The sequence below is a fragment of the Typopeltis vanoorti genome, chromosome 25 (assembly GCF_054136105.1).
Source record: "Typopeltis vanoorti isolate ZY-2024b chromosome 25, IOZ_Tvanoo_1.0, whole genome shotgun sequence".
Classification (NCBI taxonomy): domain Eukaryota; kingdom Metazoa; phylum Arthropoda; class Arachnida; order Uropygi; family Thelyphonidae; genus Typopeltis; species Typopeltis vanoorti.
Genome location: NC_143573.1, coordinates 70,018,951 through 70,037,425, shown reverse-complemented (window position 1 = coordinate 70,037,425; position 18,475 = coordinate 70,018,951). Strand labels below are relative to the sequence as shown.

Below are 18,475 nucleotides of genomic sequence, written 5' to 3'. Positions count from 1 at the left end.
TTTAACGAAAAAAAAAGTACCAAAAGTTGCCAAAAGGGGAAATTTTGGCGCTGTTTACCAAGTAATATGCATTAATTTGCATTTCTTGTGAGCAATCATGCAATAAAAGGAAAGTCTGTGAGATTTCTTATCATTCGTAGACGAACTGCTTTTCGATGCCTCTTACTTACGTGAGTGCGCTTTGTTAGTCAAACTCTATTATCAGCGGAACAATAATGCCAGTGCTTGTCTTCGTGATTTTCGGCATATGAAAAATTTACAAAAAGGACCGATTAGTGTAACAAACTTACGAAAACTGATTCGCCGATTTGAAACTACTGGAACTCTAGCAGTGCAGGTAGGGGAAGCAAACCAATCAATCACCAACAAGTTGAACAAGTTGCAACTGCTATTGTGGAACAGGAGATGACGAATGTGCAGGGTACCAGCAGTGCACGAACAATATCCCGGCAAATGGATATCGCATACACAACGGTGTGGAAAATCCTACATCAGATGTTGAAGTTTTACCCCTATAAAATCAGTCATGTTCAAGAATTGTACCCTGGTGATGCGACCACACGAATCGACTTATCTTTGAGATTCTTAGCACGCATGGCCGTGGTGGCAGATTTTATGGAGTGACAAAGTGCAATTTTATTTGAACGGCGATATTAACACATGCAACTGTCGCATTCAGGCTGCAACTAATCCGCACATGTGTCTACAGATGCCTATCCACTCACCCAAAGTCACAGTGTGGTGTGGATTTACAGCACTTTTATCATCGGTCCATACTTTTACGAGGAAAATCACCAAAATGGACCAGTGACCTGTTCCGTCAATGCTAACAGGTATGCCAATATGCTACAGAACTTTATGGTTCCACAACTGCAGCAAAGAGGATGTCTCGATTTGACCATCTTCATGCAGGATGGTGCACCACCCCACATCGGACTTCAGGTACAGCGTGTTTTGTGACAACATTTCTCTGACAGAAGAATCATTAGTCATGCATTTCCCATGCCATGGCCACCGAGATCACCTGATCTCAATCCTTGTGACTTTTGGCTGTGGGGATTTCTTAAAAGCATTGTGTATCAAGGACATGTACCTGATATTCCAACTTTGAAAGATCAAATAACGTTACAAGTGAGACAAATCAAGTCCGATATGTTGCGAGCCACACAGTGGCTCGCACCGTATGCAGTTCCTGGAACATCAGAATGGTGGTCATATTGAACCTCATTTGTAATTAACAATAAACGTCACGAAATTGATGTGTGCTGTCTCTCATTTGCCATTTAGTCATTCATTAGTCACACCTACTAAAATTAATTTCGCAGCACCAAAATTTCCCCTGTTGGCGACTTTTGGTAAAAAATTTTTTTTTCCCCGTTAAATCGAATCCCCATGTTCCACTGTGTATATCTACCGAATATTGGTGTGTTTCGTCGAATACGTTACTCGCTAGAGGGCTCTGAACACTTGACGTTATTTTATAATCACCCAGTGTGTGTGTGTGTGTATATAGAAAAAATTCTTCAAGCATGTTTCACTTCGGTTGTTAAATCCACATTTACAGCATGTCAGTTGTTTGTCAGAACCACTCATCAGCGAAATCAATGCCAATGTGTAAAGTGAGCACATTATAATTGATTTTGAATATTAACTGAACGTTCTGAATGTTTACATTATACCATAACAATTAGCCTTGGTAAGAAAAAAAGTGCAAGATGTTAAATAGCAGCAGGACTGCAAACTTTAGTTTTAGTACATAAATGTACAATTTAAGTCTTTTGTTAAATGTTATAAGCTATTTAGCTCTTTCACATCTTCATCATCATCTTCCTGCCATGTACAGGATATGATAGTACTATATGAAAGATTTACATCATTACTAACTTCCTATCTACAATTTTCCTCCAAATCAGTCTCTTACTTGTCAAGACTCCAATATTATCAGATCCTATATTTCTATCATCTAAGGCACTTTGTACCATATCAATCCACCTATATCTTGGTCTTCCTCTGGGTCATTTTCCTGCCGACCTGGAAGAGCACACTTGTTTTTGCTAATCTTTCCTCGCCCATTCTGTTTAAGTGACCATACCACCTGAGATTAGCTCTGCTAGCACATTCCTGGATGCTGACAATGTCAAGTTCTTTCCTAATATCCTCTTTTTTCATATATTGCCATTGATGCCATCTGTTCACGCCTCTAATCTTTCTCAGGACTCTCATATCTGTGGTCTCTAGTCTTTGGTCAAGTGTTTTACTTCTGACCCAGCTCTCAGATCCATAAGTTAAAATTGGTTTGAACACTGTCTTCTTTATAGCTAATTTAGTGTACTGCCTAATTTCTCTCTTATTCCATATGAATTTATTCAATTGACTGCCATACCCGCTTTGTTGATTCTGTTGTCTATTTCCATATTTAATTTACCATCTTCACTAAAAATCGTGCCTAAGTAGGTGAAATGTTTTACTTGTTCCACAGGTTCTCCGTTCACAAGGCAGTTGATATTTTCAATGATTCTGCCTATTTTAATTGTCTTTTTATTGCTGACCTTCATACCATATATATTACAACAGTTATTCAATTTAGTCAGCGAATCTTGCAGACTTGTAGCGGATTTATTTAGAAGTATAACATCATCCACATAAAGCAAAGAGCTTACATTAACATCTCCAATTTTGATATCATGTTTAACCTCCCAACCGACCACGACATCTATAGACATTGAGATAAATCTGGATACGAAGCTCTAAAACCCATTGAATAACATGGATAAGAAGTGCAATTTGGTGTCACTATTTCATCCACATTGGCAGGAAGGTTAATACCTCATAATATGATCCATATTGATAATGAACAACAGAGGGGATAATGTACATCCTTGTCTCACTCCAGATTTAACATTAAACCATCTTCCTGTGTTTCCTGCAATTCTAACTGCTGACTTGCAACTCAAATAAAGACTAAGTATTGCTTGATATAATGTCCCATTGACACCATATAACTGTAGCATATTGAATAGGCTTCTCTCTTGGCACCTTGATGGCTTTTTCTACTTCAAGTTCCAAAATACAAATGATGGTACAACATGACAAAATTTGTTTTACATCTTTATTCTATTATTTTAAAAATATTAAAAAATGTATATTTAGTAAAATATAAAAAATGTATATCCAGATCAACAAAACTTAAATACAGATCTTTGTTATATTCCCATAATTTCACAACTATTTGTCGTAAAGTGAAGATCTGATCCTGACAGCCTCTATTTGGCCTGAATCCAGCTTGTTCTTCACCAAGCTTTTCTTCCACAATTCTTCTCAACCGTTTCTCAAGTATACTTGCATATATCTTACCAGGAACACTCAGTAGGGAAATACCTCTGTAATTCTCACATTCAGTTTTATTTCCCTTTTTATATGTGAGTACTATGAGAGCTCTACTCCAATCATCGGGAATTCGTCCCTCTGTCCAGCCTTCTGAATTATGTAAGACTTTTATACCACCATATTTCAGCATTTCTGGTTAAATATCATCTACTCCTGCCGCCTTTCCACATTTCAAGTCTTTGATGGCTTTTTTTACTTCAAGTTCCAAAATACAAATGATGGTACAACATGACAAAATTGCTTTCACATCTTTATTCTGTTATTTTAAAAATATTAAAAAATGTATATTTAATGCATCTCAAAATTTCATAAATTTGTTTCAGCAAAACTAGACTTCATAAAGCAATTAAAAAAAAAAAAATAAAACACTTTCTTACCCTTCAGTATATTCAGCCTGTAACAGTCCAAGATAAGCCTCCCATTTATTACCAATTACTTTTCCACAAGTAAAGCAACGAATTGGGATAATCATTGTTGATGCTGCAACCCTGTATAAGCGGTAACGTATTTACTGTATGTAAACTGTTTTGCATGCACAAAAGGATTTATTAAAAGAAAAAAAAATCCCTTCATGAATGCTATTAATCTATAAACAATCTGTGATTATCTGAAACTTGCAAAATCATACTAATAATCTAATCACATAAGCTATATGGTAGTATACATATACAGTATATCAGTATAGATTTCTGATAATATATTACTACTGACTCCAAACTATTAAACACTTACACATTCATTTTTCATAAGATTACAACATTTTGTAATGAATGTTGTAACCTCTCTTTGCTAATTCTGTTGATGCAGTTTATACTAATACTGAACATTATCCAAAGGTACTGATAATACTATTACTGTGTGTATATTCAGGAATTAGCTGAATTTCAGGGAGATGAAATTCTATAAAGGGTTTACAGGCAGATAAAGGTAATACTATGAAATGTGAATTATGAGAAGATTCATGGAAATGTGATTTAGTCTGGTGAATAGCCTGATATATTTCTTGTAGCAATTTTTTTTTTAAATAGATAAATTTTATTCCTCTTTCATCCTTCACAACTAGGCTACTTGTTTATAAGATCGCAATTAATTTTGCATAAAATTGCCCTTTGTTATCTCACAATGCATATACTTTTTACTCGTGCAGTATATAATGAGTATTATATACTCATTGTGAATTATGAGTAACTACCTAAACTGCTTTTGAGTTGTACTGAGGTCAGCATCAAATTTCTTATATGTAGACTTACCATCAATTTTTTTTTTTTTTTTAATCAAACCGGGACATTTTTGAGTGTTTGCTCAAAACAGAAAGTAACACTTTCTACGCTAAGTACTTATGATTCAAAAGGCTAAATAACGGAGTGGTTAACAAAAAACAACATTTTGTAGTAATAATTTTTAATTACTCTTAACTGAACATAACTTATTATTAAAAAGTTATTAATATTTATCACTAGCATGAATTTTCTTTAAAAATTCTTTGTTATTTTTAATCGTGTTGAAAAATTCACTACAATTTAGTTCACTATTAAGTTTGCAGCGAAATACAACTTTTACTGTTGATTCAGCCGTTCTACCACTTTCTTCGGACCATATTTTATTCATTATTAAGAATATCCTTTCAACAGGTGAAGATGTGCCTGGCAGGCTGAAAATGTATTCTATAATTTGGATAAGATTAGGCAATGAAATGTTCTTTTCTTTGAAATGACTGAATAGTTGTATCGATTTTTCTTCGCAACTTTATTTTTCAAAATGTCATGGTTTGCCGACCAAAAAGCTTTTGCAATCACCACTTCATCCATGTTTATTGCATTATTTGCAAGAGGTTCATTAATTTTTTCACCTGAAGCTTCAATTTCCAACCAAGTTAATTCATTGCTGTTTATCCAAGTAAAAGATTCTGCTCCACCAAAACTGTTTTCCCAAAGCTCAATGTAAGAAAGACATCAGTCATAAAATTTTGTAAACTCTTGTAGTATTGTATTAATATTTCCATTATTTTCCAGTATTCTAAAAAGCTTTTTTGCTTCTTGAGGTATAAATTTATTATCACGCCTTTCCTCAAGATTTTTTTAAAATTTTCTAAGTTCAATGACAATATCTGTTGCACTCGCTTTTGTACTTTCCATAATCAAGATAGATTTGTTAAACAATTTGAGTTGCCCATGCACAAACCACAAATATATTTCACCACAATCATTATCAAAGAACTGTTTTATCATCACTGGACAGTGTTCTTATGAAATAAAATATGATTTCAGTCCCTCATAGATTTCAAGTATTCTGTCAATAGCTGGAAGTAGTGAAAGAAAATGGGTGTTGCCATGTTGAAGAACCTTTTTATGCTCTACATCCACAAATTCACAGAACACTTTTAGTTGAGTGACTCGAACCGTATAAACGTGGAAATATTTATAACTTTTGACTACTAAAGCTTCTATTTCAATAGATAGAACATCAACTGCAGTTTGAAGAAGTTGTGAACGATGTGAGCACCGCAACCAATGCCTACAATATTTCTCCCTAGTTCCTTCTTCGACTGTAAATATTGTTTTCTCCTCTCTGTTTTACACCCCCAAAATTGGTATTGCAGTTATCTCCACAAAATCCAATAATTTTTTTTGTTATATTATGAGTTTTCATAACTGACATTAAATGGTTTGTCAGTATTTCTGCAGTTTCACTGGGAACTGAATGAAAGTCTAAAAGTTTAACTTTTACTTCACAATCTGGTGCAAAATACTGCACAACACATGGCACAGTTTTAATTTGTTTCCTGTTGGAAGAATCAATTGATATTGTCACAAAATTTGTTTTGTTTAAATCTTCACAAAGTTGCTGAAACAAGAGTGGCTCAATCACATTAACAATGACATCTTCACATTTTGTTCTACCCAGTCTAAACTTCGTTTCAAAAAGCTTTGACATCAATTTAGATGAACAATCGGAAGACTTAAAGGCTGAGATTGTGAATAGTAACATGAAATGCAAAAGTTGCTTCTCTAGCAGCTATTAAAAATTCTTTGTCACGTGGATCAGCACCTTTAAAATATAACAATATCTTTGAGGAAGTTCCTGCCGTTGCTAGATCAACCTTATGTTTTGCACATGCCAAGTGATTTTTTATGTCCAAATGCCCACCATGAGCCACAGAAAATTCTGAAGAGCACTGTTCACATTTCACTTTGTCAATATGACCACAAACGTTTTTCAAAAACGACTAATCCTTTTTTAATTCATCCGTAAACACAGTTTCTTTTTGGCATTAAATTAATTTAATGAAGTAAAAAAAACACAAACATGCCGAAAAGAAACTAAGATTGTGCATGCTCAACAATGACTTGTGATGTAGCGCACAGGCCAAAGTCGGGTATTCGTGTTGCCTAATCGCCATTTTCCGAGGCTGCACTTTTTGTACTGCGTCTGCACTTTTAAATTTTTACCAAATAACCGGGACAAAATGACAAACTGGCTGGGACCATACCTTCAAACCGGGATGTATTATAAGCCTACTTATATGTACCCTTGGAGAGGGTGGGAGGTACAGGATATTATGATAGTACTACATGAAAACATTACATCATTAACTTCATGTCGACAATTTTCCTCCAAATTAATCTGTTTTCCGTCAGATTAATACATCAGATTTCATATTTGTCTTTGAAGACATTTCTTACTGTCTCAATCCACCCTATACCTATCTTCCTCTGGGTCCTTTTCATGCCATCCTGGCAAGAAACCCTTTCTGCTAACCCTTTCTCTTCCACTCTGTTTAAGTAATCATACTACCAGACATACTGCCTGACACTGAATGCTAACAATGTCACGAATTTAACATCCTCAGTTTAATAATACTGCCCTTGATGCTATCTGTTCAATTCCCTAATCTTGATCACAGCTCTAATATCTGTGGTCTCCAGTCTTTGATCAGTTGTTTTACTTCTAAACCAGCTCTCATATCCATAAGTTAAAACTAGTTTGAACACTGTCTTGTACATAGCTAGTTTGGCGTTTTAACTAATTTCTCTCATTCCACATAAATTTATTCAGTGACTTCCCTATTATCTCAGCTTTGCTAATTCTGTTGTCTATTTCCATATTTAGTTTGCCATCTTCACGAAAAACTGTGCCTAAAGGACTAAAATGTTTCACCTTTTCCGCAGATTCTCCATTCAGGATGCAGTTGATGTTTTCAATGTTTCTGACTATTTTCAACTGTTATAATAAATTTGGTATGAAAAAACTCAGCAATAAAATGATAAAATACCAAATTTATTATAACAGTCAGTCAATTTAGTTAGGGAAATCTATAGACTTGTACTGAATTTATTTAGGAGTATATCATCTGCATAAAGTAAAGAATCGAGATTAATATTGCCAATTCTGATTGATGGTTTCATGCCATTTTCCTTCATCCATATAGATGACGAATAACAGTGGAGTAATGTGAATATCTGATTTAACACCAAACCATCTTTCCTGTACCTCGATTTATTAACTGCTGACTTACAGCTCAAATACAGAATATACAGGGTGGCCCGTAAGTCACAAAGGGGTTTAAACATTTCATATTTTTTTATTTATTAATTATTTTTATTATTTTTTTTTATTACAGTGAAATGCAGAACTTGGAGATTTTTTTTATTAGTTATGAAAAACCACATCATGTAAATACCTTCCATTTTTGGCTTCACAAAGATTAGCCCTTTCTATAGCATGTCCCATAATAGCTGTTAATGTTTCTGGCTGCAGTACCCTAATTTCTGCACAAATGTTCTCCTTCAGCTGTTTGATTGTCTAGGGATTGTTCATATCCATCTCTTACTTCAGGTAACCCCATAGGAGAACATTTGCACAGAAATTAGAGTACTGCAGTCAGAAACATGCCATACAGCTGTCATGGAACATGCCATAGAAAAGACCCATCTTTATGAAGCTGAAAATAGAAGGCATTTACACGATGTGGTTTTTCATAACTAATAAAAACAATCTTCTGGTTCTATTTTTCATTATAACAAAATAATAATAATAAATAAAGACGTTATTAAATGTTTAAACGCCTTCATGACTTATAGGCCACTCTTGATATTGTCCCATTTACACCATATAAATCTGCAACATTCTGAACAGCTTTTCCTTTGGCACCTTTTCCTGACAACCGAGTGATCCTGACAACCTCTATTTGGCCTAAACTACCACGATTTTTCTTCTTAATACTTTCTCAAGTATACTTGCATAGATCTTACTAGAACACTAAGTAGGGAAATATGAGGGCTCTACTCCAATCATCTGGAATTTGACCCTCTGACTAACCTGAATTATGCAGTATAGCCACTGTAAAAATTATATCTTCATGTTTAAACATTTGATGGCTTTTTTACCTCAGTTATTAGTACTCTTGATTGTATTCCTCGTGAATATTTTCTATCACCATGCTGACACTGCTTGTTTCATTTGGCAGTTCAAAGAAATTACACCAGACATTCAGAATATTTTCATCTTCAGCTTTCTTATCACCTTTATCATTTGATTTCTTTTACAGTACTCTACTCCAATTCCATTTCTAAGTTTTTTTTTTTTTTTTTTTTTTTTTTTTAAGTCTGCAGAATATTTTGCCACTTCCATGATATTTATTTTTGATGTTCGTAAAGTCATCCCCATGACTTGTTTAGCTAGTTTTACATAGTGCTTCATTTCCTTTCATCTTTTCTCTGTATTCTGTCAGAGCAGACTTCCTTGTCAGTCCTGGAGTTACAATATTCCATGTTCTTGTGCCTTAATGACATAGGACAAACATCAAGAAGTTCAGAAATAAAACAAAAGGAGCATATTAGAGACATCGACAACAACAGAGAAGACAGCTCAGGTCTGGCATTCCATTTCTCCCACACTCACCACAATATTGACTGGGACAGGAGCTCCATGCTGTACATAGAAGACAACTTCAGCGCCTGCAACATCAAAGAAGCTATGATGTTGGAAATAATATTTAAAAAAAAAAAAAAAAAAGGCAGTACCTTACCAAAGAATTCTTAATAGGTTAGTATGATAAAATAATTTTGGAGGTTCTGATTACTCTCCAGTAAAAAATTTAAGCTATATGCTGATTATAATTGTCACTTTACAACAGAAGAAACAAAACCCATGTCAGGACTTCGCATTACTAAAGCTTGTGAATCAGAATGAAAGTCTGTTTTATTGGCATCTGCTCACATGGCACTCTCAACAGAAATGAGGGAATGTTTTGAGTGACATTTGGAAATCACTTAATGAGATCTATAAACACATAGGACTTTAATTTTTCTGCAAACTATCGAGCACACCTGCTAAACAACGACTGACCATGTGCCAGCTTCCATATGTCAGGTGTTTCTGTTTTACTTGTATTTTTGTGTAACAGTTCCTACACATTCAGTGTTTTTAATTATGTAATGATTCATATTTAACTCTTGTTGTATATTTGTGTGTTCATCCCAACCCAGATGAACAATTTTAGTTTCTTGCTTTCTTCCTCATTTGCTTTTGTTAGTGCCTGCATGCACATACCATATCTTTATGTTCCTGACGATGGCAACGTGACATTGCCGAAATATAGAAGTTATCATTAAAGTTGCCTTTCATTAATAGACTTTATATGCGTTGTTAATTCCATAAGCTAATTACCAGTTATGTATGACCAACGTATAAGCCTTGCTACTAGAATGACTTGATAAGGAAGTAGAAATCTATAGTAAACCCAGGAATAAACAACAACCAACATATAACAGTAAACACAATGCTTTTTTTTTCTTTTCCAGATGATGAAGTAATCATACAAAAATCAGAAGAGGACCTACAAAGACATATTTACCATTTACAACAACTAAGTGATGAATAGAATTTAATGAATTCTATTCATCAAATTATTTTTAATGCATTTTGTTAAAGAAAACTAAAACTATGGCACTATGGGGTAAATAAACCACATGAACTCAAACTAATATTAACTGAAAACCAAATTCTAGAACAAGTAACACATTTTCAATATTTAGGGTGTGATATAACACTGGACTCAGATAATAATAAATTACACCAGTTTCAAGCAATCATGGCACTATAGGATAATCAGCAAAAGGGAAACACAAGAAAATAATTGTTTACTGCAATAAAAATTTTATAAAGTCAGGACAATACCAACAATTATAGTTTAAAAAGGCTGATTAAAAAATAAATAAATAAAAAATATAATACAAGCTGAAATGAAATTTCATAGAGCAGTTAAAGGATGGATAAAATATGAAATGATAAAATAAGGAATGAATTACAAATATGCACAATAAATGATAAAAGAACTTCAAAATAACTGAGACTACCCAAGGAAATAAATATAAACCTGAAGGGAAAAGGAATATAGGAAAACCCAAGAAGAAAATGAAAATATAGTCTTTCAACCGAATAGTCTTTATGTTCAAAGGAGGGAGGTGGAAAGAATAAAAGAGGGGGAAAATTAGTTCATTAAGCTTGAATTCAAGCTGGACTATATAGATACTGATGAGTTAATGCTTGTCAAATTTGGAGGAAAGTAGAGAGATTAAATGATAATTCATTTGGATAGCATTTATGAAATGCACACTAAATAGACAAGGTAAAGCAAAAACAGACTATATGTAGGTGATACACAGGGGGAGAGAGAGAGAGAGAAGTGAGTCAGTACAGAGAAAAAGTGGCTGACTGGTAGGTTGGATTTAATTGGACTGTACCTCTACCACTTTAGAATTTACCGAGTTTGGATAAATGATTTTTTTTTTTTTTTTTTTTTTTGAATGTGACTTCCACTCAGGAAATGCTTTTTTTTTTATAAAGCTACAGTATGTTAGTACTGTGGATGGGCTAACATTTTTGTGTTAATTGCCATATATGTTAGTGTATAAGACAATATCTGAAGTTAAAAAAAAAAATAAAAAAAAAAGCCAAAACATGGGATGGGATTTTTATACTTTGAGTATAAAATGTGAATCTTTAAATTCAGAGATGGTAAACATTCGTATAGTGATCATCTAACTCCTACAGTAATGTATGCTATGTAAGGGTATGGTTAGATGCATGTAGGGCATTCTAATAAACGTTTGCTTTTATATTATGTTAATTAGAATACAGTACTCTACCATATATCCAGCCTTCAAAATTGACCTTGCACATCAACCGAAATGAAATATTAATATATTTTGTACATAAATTTGTATTTAATATTTTGTATTCATTAAGATAAGCATGTAGTTTTTTTTATTTATTTTAAATCCAAATGAAACTTCCTAATGAAAGAGCCTCCCATAGCTCAGTTGGTATAGATGACGCCCTTTGGTCGGAAAGACCTGATTCCCATCCAAGATGTGAGGAACCTTTATCTGGTTTCTTTTTGACTAAAGGTGAGTTAGCCAGTCTCATACAGAGGTGGTGGTGGTGGGTATCCACCCAGAACAGAAAAACTGGTCCCGTGAACACACACGGATCTACAGTCACAAATACTTGTCCCTAGGAGATGCAGCTGAAGAGTGACGAGCAAGCTGCATTAATTCATTGTAAGCCCCTCACATTCAGGGAGACTCAACCCATCCTAAGGGACAGATGAGAAGGATAAGACAGCAGATTGAAACTTAACTGAAGATTGATAACTGATCTCATACTGGAAGACATTCATAAATTACAGTAAAGAAACCTGCTGTGTGATTACATGCCTACATTAAAGTAAAATTAACGTAAGAAGCTGTAAGTGTAAAATTTGTTGTCATTATATATGATGAGTATAGCACAAAATAAAAATTTTGGAGTCATCTAATCTGCCCATTAACCTTGTACATTAACATTAACTCAGCACATGATTAATTAATTAATACTTAATTACAGTGACATTGCATGCCCATTTTGGTTCGGTGTGCTATCATGGCTTATGCAACCTGTGCTACAAAATTCACATCACTTTAACTGTATGATTCCATTTTATCAATGTATGAAAGTTTTAAGAGTGTATAGCCCGTCAGTACTCATCTTAATTGGTCTAATGCAATTAATTGTAAGATAATTTTGAATACTTTAATTTATAACCAAATCTGCACAGAGTGGATGACAATGTGTTTGAATTAAGATACTGTATATTAGAAAACAGTAATAATGGAGAATAGTATATTTGAATTACTCAAAGGTGTAAAATTTGGAAGAGGAGGATGAGGCTTACCTCTTTCGATTACAGTACCACTTCCCATTGTAAATATAGGCAAAAAAAGTTATAAATTTATTGATAACTATATTAAAAACTTGTCTATATTATATATAAAAACTTGCCTATCACGTCGGTTTACACTTCACACATGCAAAACAGATAAAACCCAGAAAACAAAAACAGCAACTCATCACAACATTCAATTTGATTGGTTGATACAATAACCAATCACAGCCTCTAGGTGCTATTGTCTCAGAGCTCACTCTGCCTTGCCTTTTAAACCAGTGGTTGAAAACTACTAGAATGCTAAGAATTTGACCCACTGTCCCATCTGTACATCTTTTTGAAGGGCTGAAAGGTGTACGTGTTTTGAACACACACCCAGGCTATTAATGCAAATGTGATGCAATCGAAGAGTGTCTTCTTCATGAAGCATTAGTCTATTGTGTTTACTTTTAGGAATCACACGAAGTCAGGAAACAATTAGGGGAGTCTTTAAAAGGAATAAATGCAAAAATATAATATCAGCGATATTGCTGTTCGATGGATGACCGCCTAGCACTCCAGTATCCCTGCTTAACTATTAATATTGATATATAACTTTATTATTAAATTATTAATACTGGTAAGATTAAATTAAAGATACCAAGAAATAATATGCTTGGTTTAATCCTTTATCCAAATGTAAGCAAAGTTTGCACCTGAAGCATTTTCAGAAATTACTTTTGTATGACTTATTATTAGTATATTATTTCAGGACTGGGGCAACTCGTATATAAATAGAAGCTAATGACTTTACATCACTTGCCTTAGTATCCCATAATGAAAAGTACATATCCTTATGGACATGTAAAATGCTATGCATTATGGGAAGGATCACTATCCACACCCAGAGGTAATGCTAAGGTTGATGTAATGCAGAAGTCATATTTTCATATATGAGTAGTGTTGGATTCTGAATATATAGAGATTTAAGTATTATTATTTGCTTCAGAATCCAACATGATCTTCCATCACAAAGGCTAAACTTGTAAATATTATTTAATGTAAATAACTTGATTTATAATTTAATATTCATAACTACCTTAATTTTGTCTAATATTTAATTATTTAATCAAAGATATGTATTAATAATGAAAAGACTGTATTGATATTATTAAGCTATTTTAATTATTACTATGTTAATATTATAAGAATTTGTATTTGATAATTTAACTGCGCATTAACTGAAATGTAAATATTCTCTATTTATTCCTGTTGGTAGAAGTTTAACATTATGCAATAGCTCAATTTTATTATGTTTTGTTTTCATGGAGACGCATGTAAGTAAGCGAGCGCGAGTTTGGAACAGAATGTGAGGAGAATGTTGAAAATTATTGAAAAGAGTTTTAGTCAAGGAGATCACAAGAACAATTTAGGCGTGAAGAATGGATATAAAAAGGAAGAACGCTGAAAATATAGATAAAATAGATTAGAGAGGAAACAGAGAGAGAGAGAGAGAGAGAGAGAGAGAGAGAGAGAGAGAGGGAGAGAGGATTGGCATTAGGTGGAATCGGAGCATTCAGCATTCGGGAATCTGAGTGCGATAATAGCAAGTCGGCAAAATCACTCAAGGAGCTAATTAAAGTCTCCTAGTTGAGAGGCGGTTAGCTAATAAGTTGTAGAATAACAATTGCAGCTACGGAAGACAGCTGAGTGACTACTAAATAGACTAGCGATACTTGAGCTGAGATTTAATTTCGGGGCCGACCTTTCTAGGACACTCAGAATCTTGAAATAAAGCACGGAGTTACTAGAGAATAGTAGAGGCTGTAAAGTTGAAGTTTAAGGATAGCTGTGTTTAGAATTATAGTGCCTAAAGAATTAATTGAATGCAGGAAGAATGAACAGCTGTGCATATAAAACCTCAAGTAAAGAATTATTACGTGTTGCCTTAATTCATGAGTGATCAGTAGTACTTCATACAAGAACGTTTATGTGTATAGTGACCGATGATTAATTCAGTTATTGCTTAGAAGATTTATTTAATGAGTGCCGTATACTGTTTAAGTGTTTACAGTTATAAAAAGTGTTTACGTATAAGTAGATGAAGAAAAAAGATTATCGGTAAGATTATTCCAACCTTTAATATTTCTATACAGAAAAGTGTGTGAGTTTCATCCTAGAATATCCCTATACTAACAGTAACTATTGCGGAAATTAGCTGAAGTGTAAATTTAAAAGTGTTTGTTTGTGAAGAGGTGTTACTGCAATTTTTGTCGTATTTGGAAGTGAAGGAACTATAAGAAGACTGTATTATAGAGATGACAGATTTACCATGGTCTGAGTTTGTATGATTGAATTTATCAGAGAAGTTAAAATGTTTATGATATCTTAATTACTGATTTGAAGTTAAGTGTAAAATTTGTGATTCTAAAATTAAATGTTTGTTTTTGTTAATCAAAAGATGTATTTTGCCTGAATCTCTTTTACTGCACCATTCATAAAATATTCGAACCAAAGCGGGTAAAATAAGTAAGTTAAATATACTCGGCCAGTATATATAATAACAACATATAAAGGAAGGGTAGTTGAGAGTTGGTTTATCTTCAATTCTTGAACTAATTCAGATATAAAGTGGCGCAGTCTTTAAATATAAATTTTCTTTATATTTGAATTAGAAATCAACTCACAACTTATCAATTAGTTAAGAACATCATAATAGTAATCATGTCGGATCCAAGGTATAGATTAAGACGAAGTAGGATCCAACAGTAGACAAAAGGTGTCATACCTTATTAGTAAAATACAGTGGTGCCTTGGTTAACAATGGCCTCAGATAACGACGAGTGGCTGTAAGAAAAAAATCTCTTGGTTAACGACTCTTGATTACGTGAACTTCTATCCGATCTAAAAAACCGGAATTTTCCAATCGCACTCAGCCATGCGGCATAGCTGTGAAGCTCAGATATATTTGACCCATCATAGCCAGATGTTTACATTTTCCGTTTATTGTTTCTTTTCTTGTGTGTACTGTGCTTTATTTTAAAATTTGTGGTTATAAATGCATATTATGATGAAAATGAGTATTTAAGCATTTATTTTTTATGTGGTGGTCATATAGACAATAAATCAGCGGGTGCGTGTCACTGTTCATTTGCTATCAAAAGGCAAAATCAAATCTCATCTGTATAATAATCATTGTATGTTACGGTAAGTGCTATATCTAATATCGTCACTTTACAAGCAATATGCACTACATCAAAAATTGCAGGTTTCGAATTTAACTGTTAACTTTTATTTCAAAAAGTTTTTTTTTTGAACTGTTACTTTTAGGTGACGCTCTTTGTTTAGGTTTAAATGTTCTTTGTATCCTTTGTCTCAGTGTTGTACAATTTGTAATAATACTGTATTTTGCATATCTTTTTTTTTTATAGAGTGAATTTTTTTACCATGTGACAAAATGGGTCCCAAAAAGAAAGCTAGTGAGGAAAAAAAAAAAAACAGAAAAATTTTCTCTATTGAACAGAAGAAAGAAATAATAGCAAAACATCATGAAGGTGTGAAAGTTATGCAGCTAGCTCAAATATATGAAACCAGTCATTCTACAATATCAACCATTTTGCCTAAGTTGGATGTTACTTGTCAAGACTCCAACATTATCTTATATTTCTATCATCTAAGGCACTTTGTACCATATCAATCAACCTATATGTTGATTGATATGGTACAAAGATTGATTGATTTGTACCATATTAATCAATCTTGGTCTTCCTCTGAGTCGTTTTCCTGCCAACCTGGTAGAGAATACTTGTTTTGCTAATCTTTCCTCACCCATTCTGTTTAAGTGACCATACCACCTGAGATTAGCTCTGCTAACACATTCCTGTTATATAATACAGATGGAACGGTATGATGTATTTCATAAAGATATAAAGGGAAAAAGGGAGGTGGAGTGCTATTGATGATAGAAAAAGTTATGCCCATACAAGAAAGATGAGCTGAAATGTATAAGATTGAGGGACTGCATTTAAATGATTTCGGTGCAAGTCATTTGGAGAGACTGCTGCTGGAAAGGAGAGTATGAGTGCAGGGAATGAATCTGAGCAAGTAAGAAGCGATGTGAAAGAGTGGGAGAGTAAGGAAAGAGGGATTGAAGTGGTGTTCATAAATGAAGAAGTGGGTAGCATGAATGTAAAGAATGAGACAGTGTGCAAGACAAAGGGGGAAAATGAGGAAACTCGGGGTGAGAAAGGTTGCTGCTCAAAGAGGATATGACTGTGTGTGTAAACAAGAAGAGAATGGGATGGCCTACGATGTAGGGAGACCAGTTGGATTTGGAGAAGGTGCTGAAATGAGTAAGGAAAAAAACAAATAGCTTCAGGAAGGTGTGGAGAAGTCACATCTAATAAGTGATATCAGCAAAACTTATTACAGATCCAGAAATGAGCTATTATGTTTGTATACGAATGCTAGAAGTATCAGAAACAAAGAAAATTAAATGGTTGTATTGATCGAATTCATTCATCCAAAAATTGTTGGAATAAGTCAGACATGGTTGGACGAAGATGACATCCAGACAGGAATAGAGATGGAAGAGTACGATGTATTTCATGGAGATATAGAGGAAAAAAGGGAGGTGGAGTGCTATTGATGATAGAAAAAGTTATGCCCATACAAGGTATATAGATACAAGAGGGAAATAGTTGGAAGTGGTTTTCAGGCAGTATGGTATGAGATAAAGGTGAACAAACTGATGTTATAGACCTGGTAATGTGGAGAGTGATGACCATGAAATGTATAAGTAAATAGGAAAGGACAATGATTTTAATTATGGCAATACAGCTTGGAATGACAAGACAGCAACAGGAATTTAAAGAAAATGAGTTTCTCGTTATTTTGAGGGACAATTACCTCAAACAGTATATAACAGGATTAAGGGTGTTGGATTTGATCATCTCATCAGAGGATGTAATTATAAATAATGTATCAAATCTCCCTCCAGTTGGTGACAGTGACCATGAAATGATTAGCTCGGTGGTTGCCAGCCATGCGAGGACTTCTCTGAGGAAAAGGTATATGATGACATCTTGCAGCTGCAGCACGAAATGAGTAGTTGGGTGGAAAGGAGATCACTGCTGCTTGGGTGCTATTCAAGACCTTAGTAGAAGCTATGTCTAAATGTATTTAAAGGATCTGGAATTAAAATAAGGTAGGTGTGAAATAGATAGAGATTAAGTATGCAGTACAGAGAAAGAAGGTATTATGGTGGCAACATAAGATGAGTGATAATAATCAATTTCACGATGAGTACAAAGAACATGCAATGAGGTTAACTCAGATGGTAATGGTAGTAAAAGTGCAATATGAACAGCAGTTAGCTAATGAAGAAAAATCTTTACAGGGTTCTTTCAATGTAGCCAGCTAAAAAAAAATAATGATTTTGGTAAGATGTAATGATTGGAGAAAATGGCATAAGAACTGCTGCAGAGGACGTTGCGATATTTAATGAGCAGTTCATAAAGTAGTTCACAATATATTTTTCATCCTTGTGAATGTGACATCATAGAGTGTGAGAGCAACAGATGAGGAGGAGAGAATGAGTGAACAAAAGGTATATGAGACACTGAGCAAACTTGATGTTAATAATGCTGTGGGATTTGATATACCACTATGTATTTTGAAGATATGTGCCAGGAAGTTGACACTGTGTTCACATATTTAATATGAGTCTTACATTGGGTGAAGTTCCAAAGGAGTGGAAGAAAGGCAAGATTGTACAGCTTCATAAGGAAGGTGACAGAACTCAAGCACCAAATTATAGGTCACTCTGCTTACCAGGCATGTGGAATAATGTGTGGGAGAGGCTGGTGAGAACTAGGATCTGGAATTGGATTGACAACAGTG

At 34.0% G+C, this 18,475-nt stretch overlaps 1 protein-coding gene across 2 annotated transcripts in view; it reads right to left on the bottom strand.

Annotated features, from left to right (window-relative positions):
• Polr2L (DNA-directed RNA polymerases I, II, and III subunit Rpb10) overlaps positions 1–18,475 on the bottom strand; it is a 47,612-nt gene that overhangs the window by 13,674 nt on the left and 15,463 nt on the right. Inside the window, exons 2-3 of one of the 2 annotated variants that reach the window (XM_090414454.1) lie at positions 9,289–9,344; positions 3,765–3,875 (exon numbers count right to left, since the gene is read on the bottom strand). In XM_090414454.1, coding sequence (XP_090270580.1) covers positions 3,765–3,875; positions 9,289–9,326 — 149 coding nt within the window. In that variant the 5' untranslated portion in view covers positions 9,327–9,344. The remainder of the gene's footprint in view (positions 1–3,764; positions 3,876–9,288; positions 9,345–18,475) is intronic. The other variant, XM_090414455.1, reaches the window with a different exon arrangement.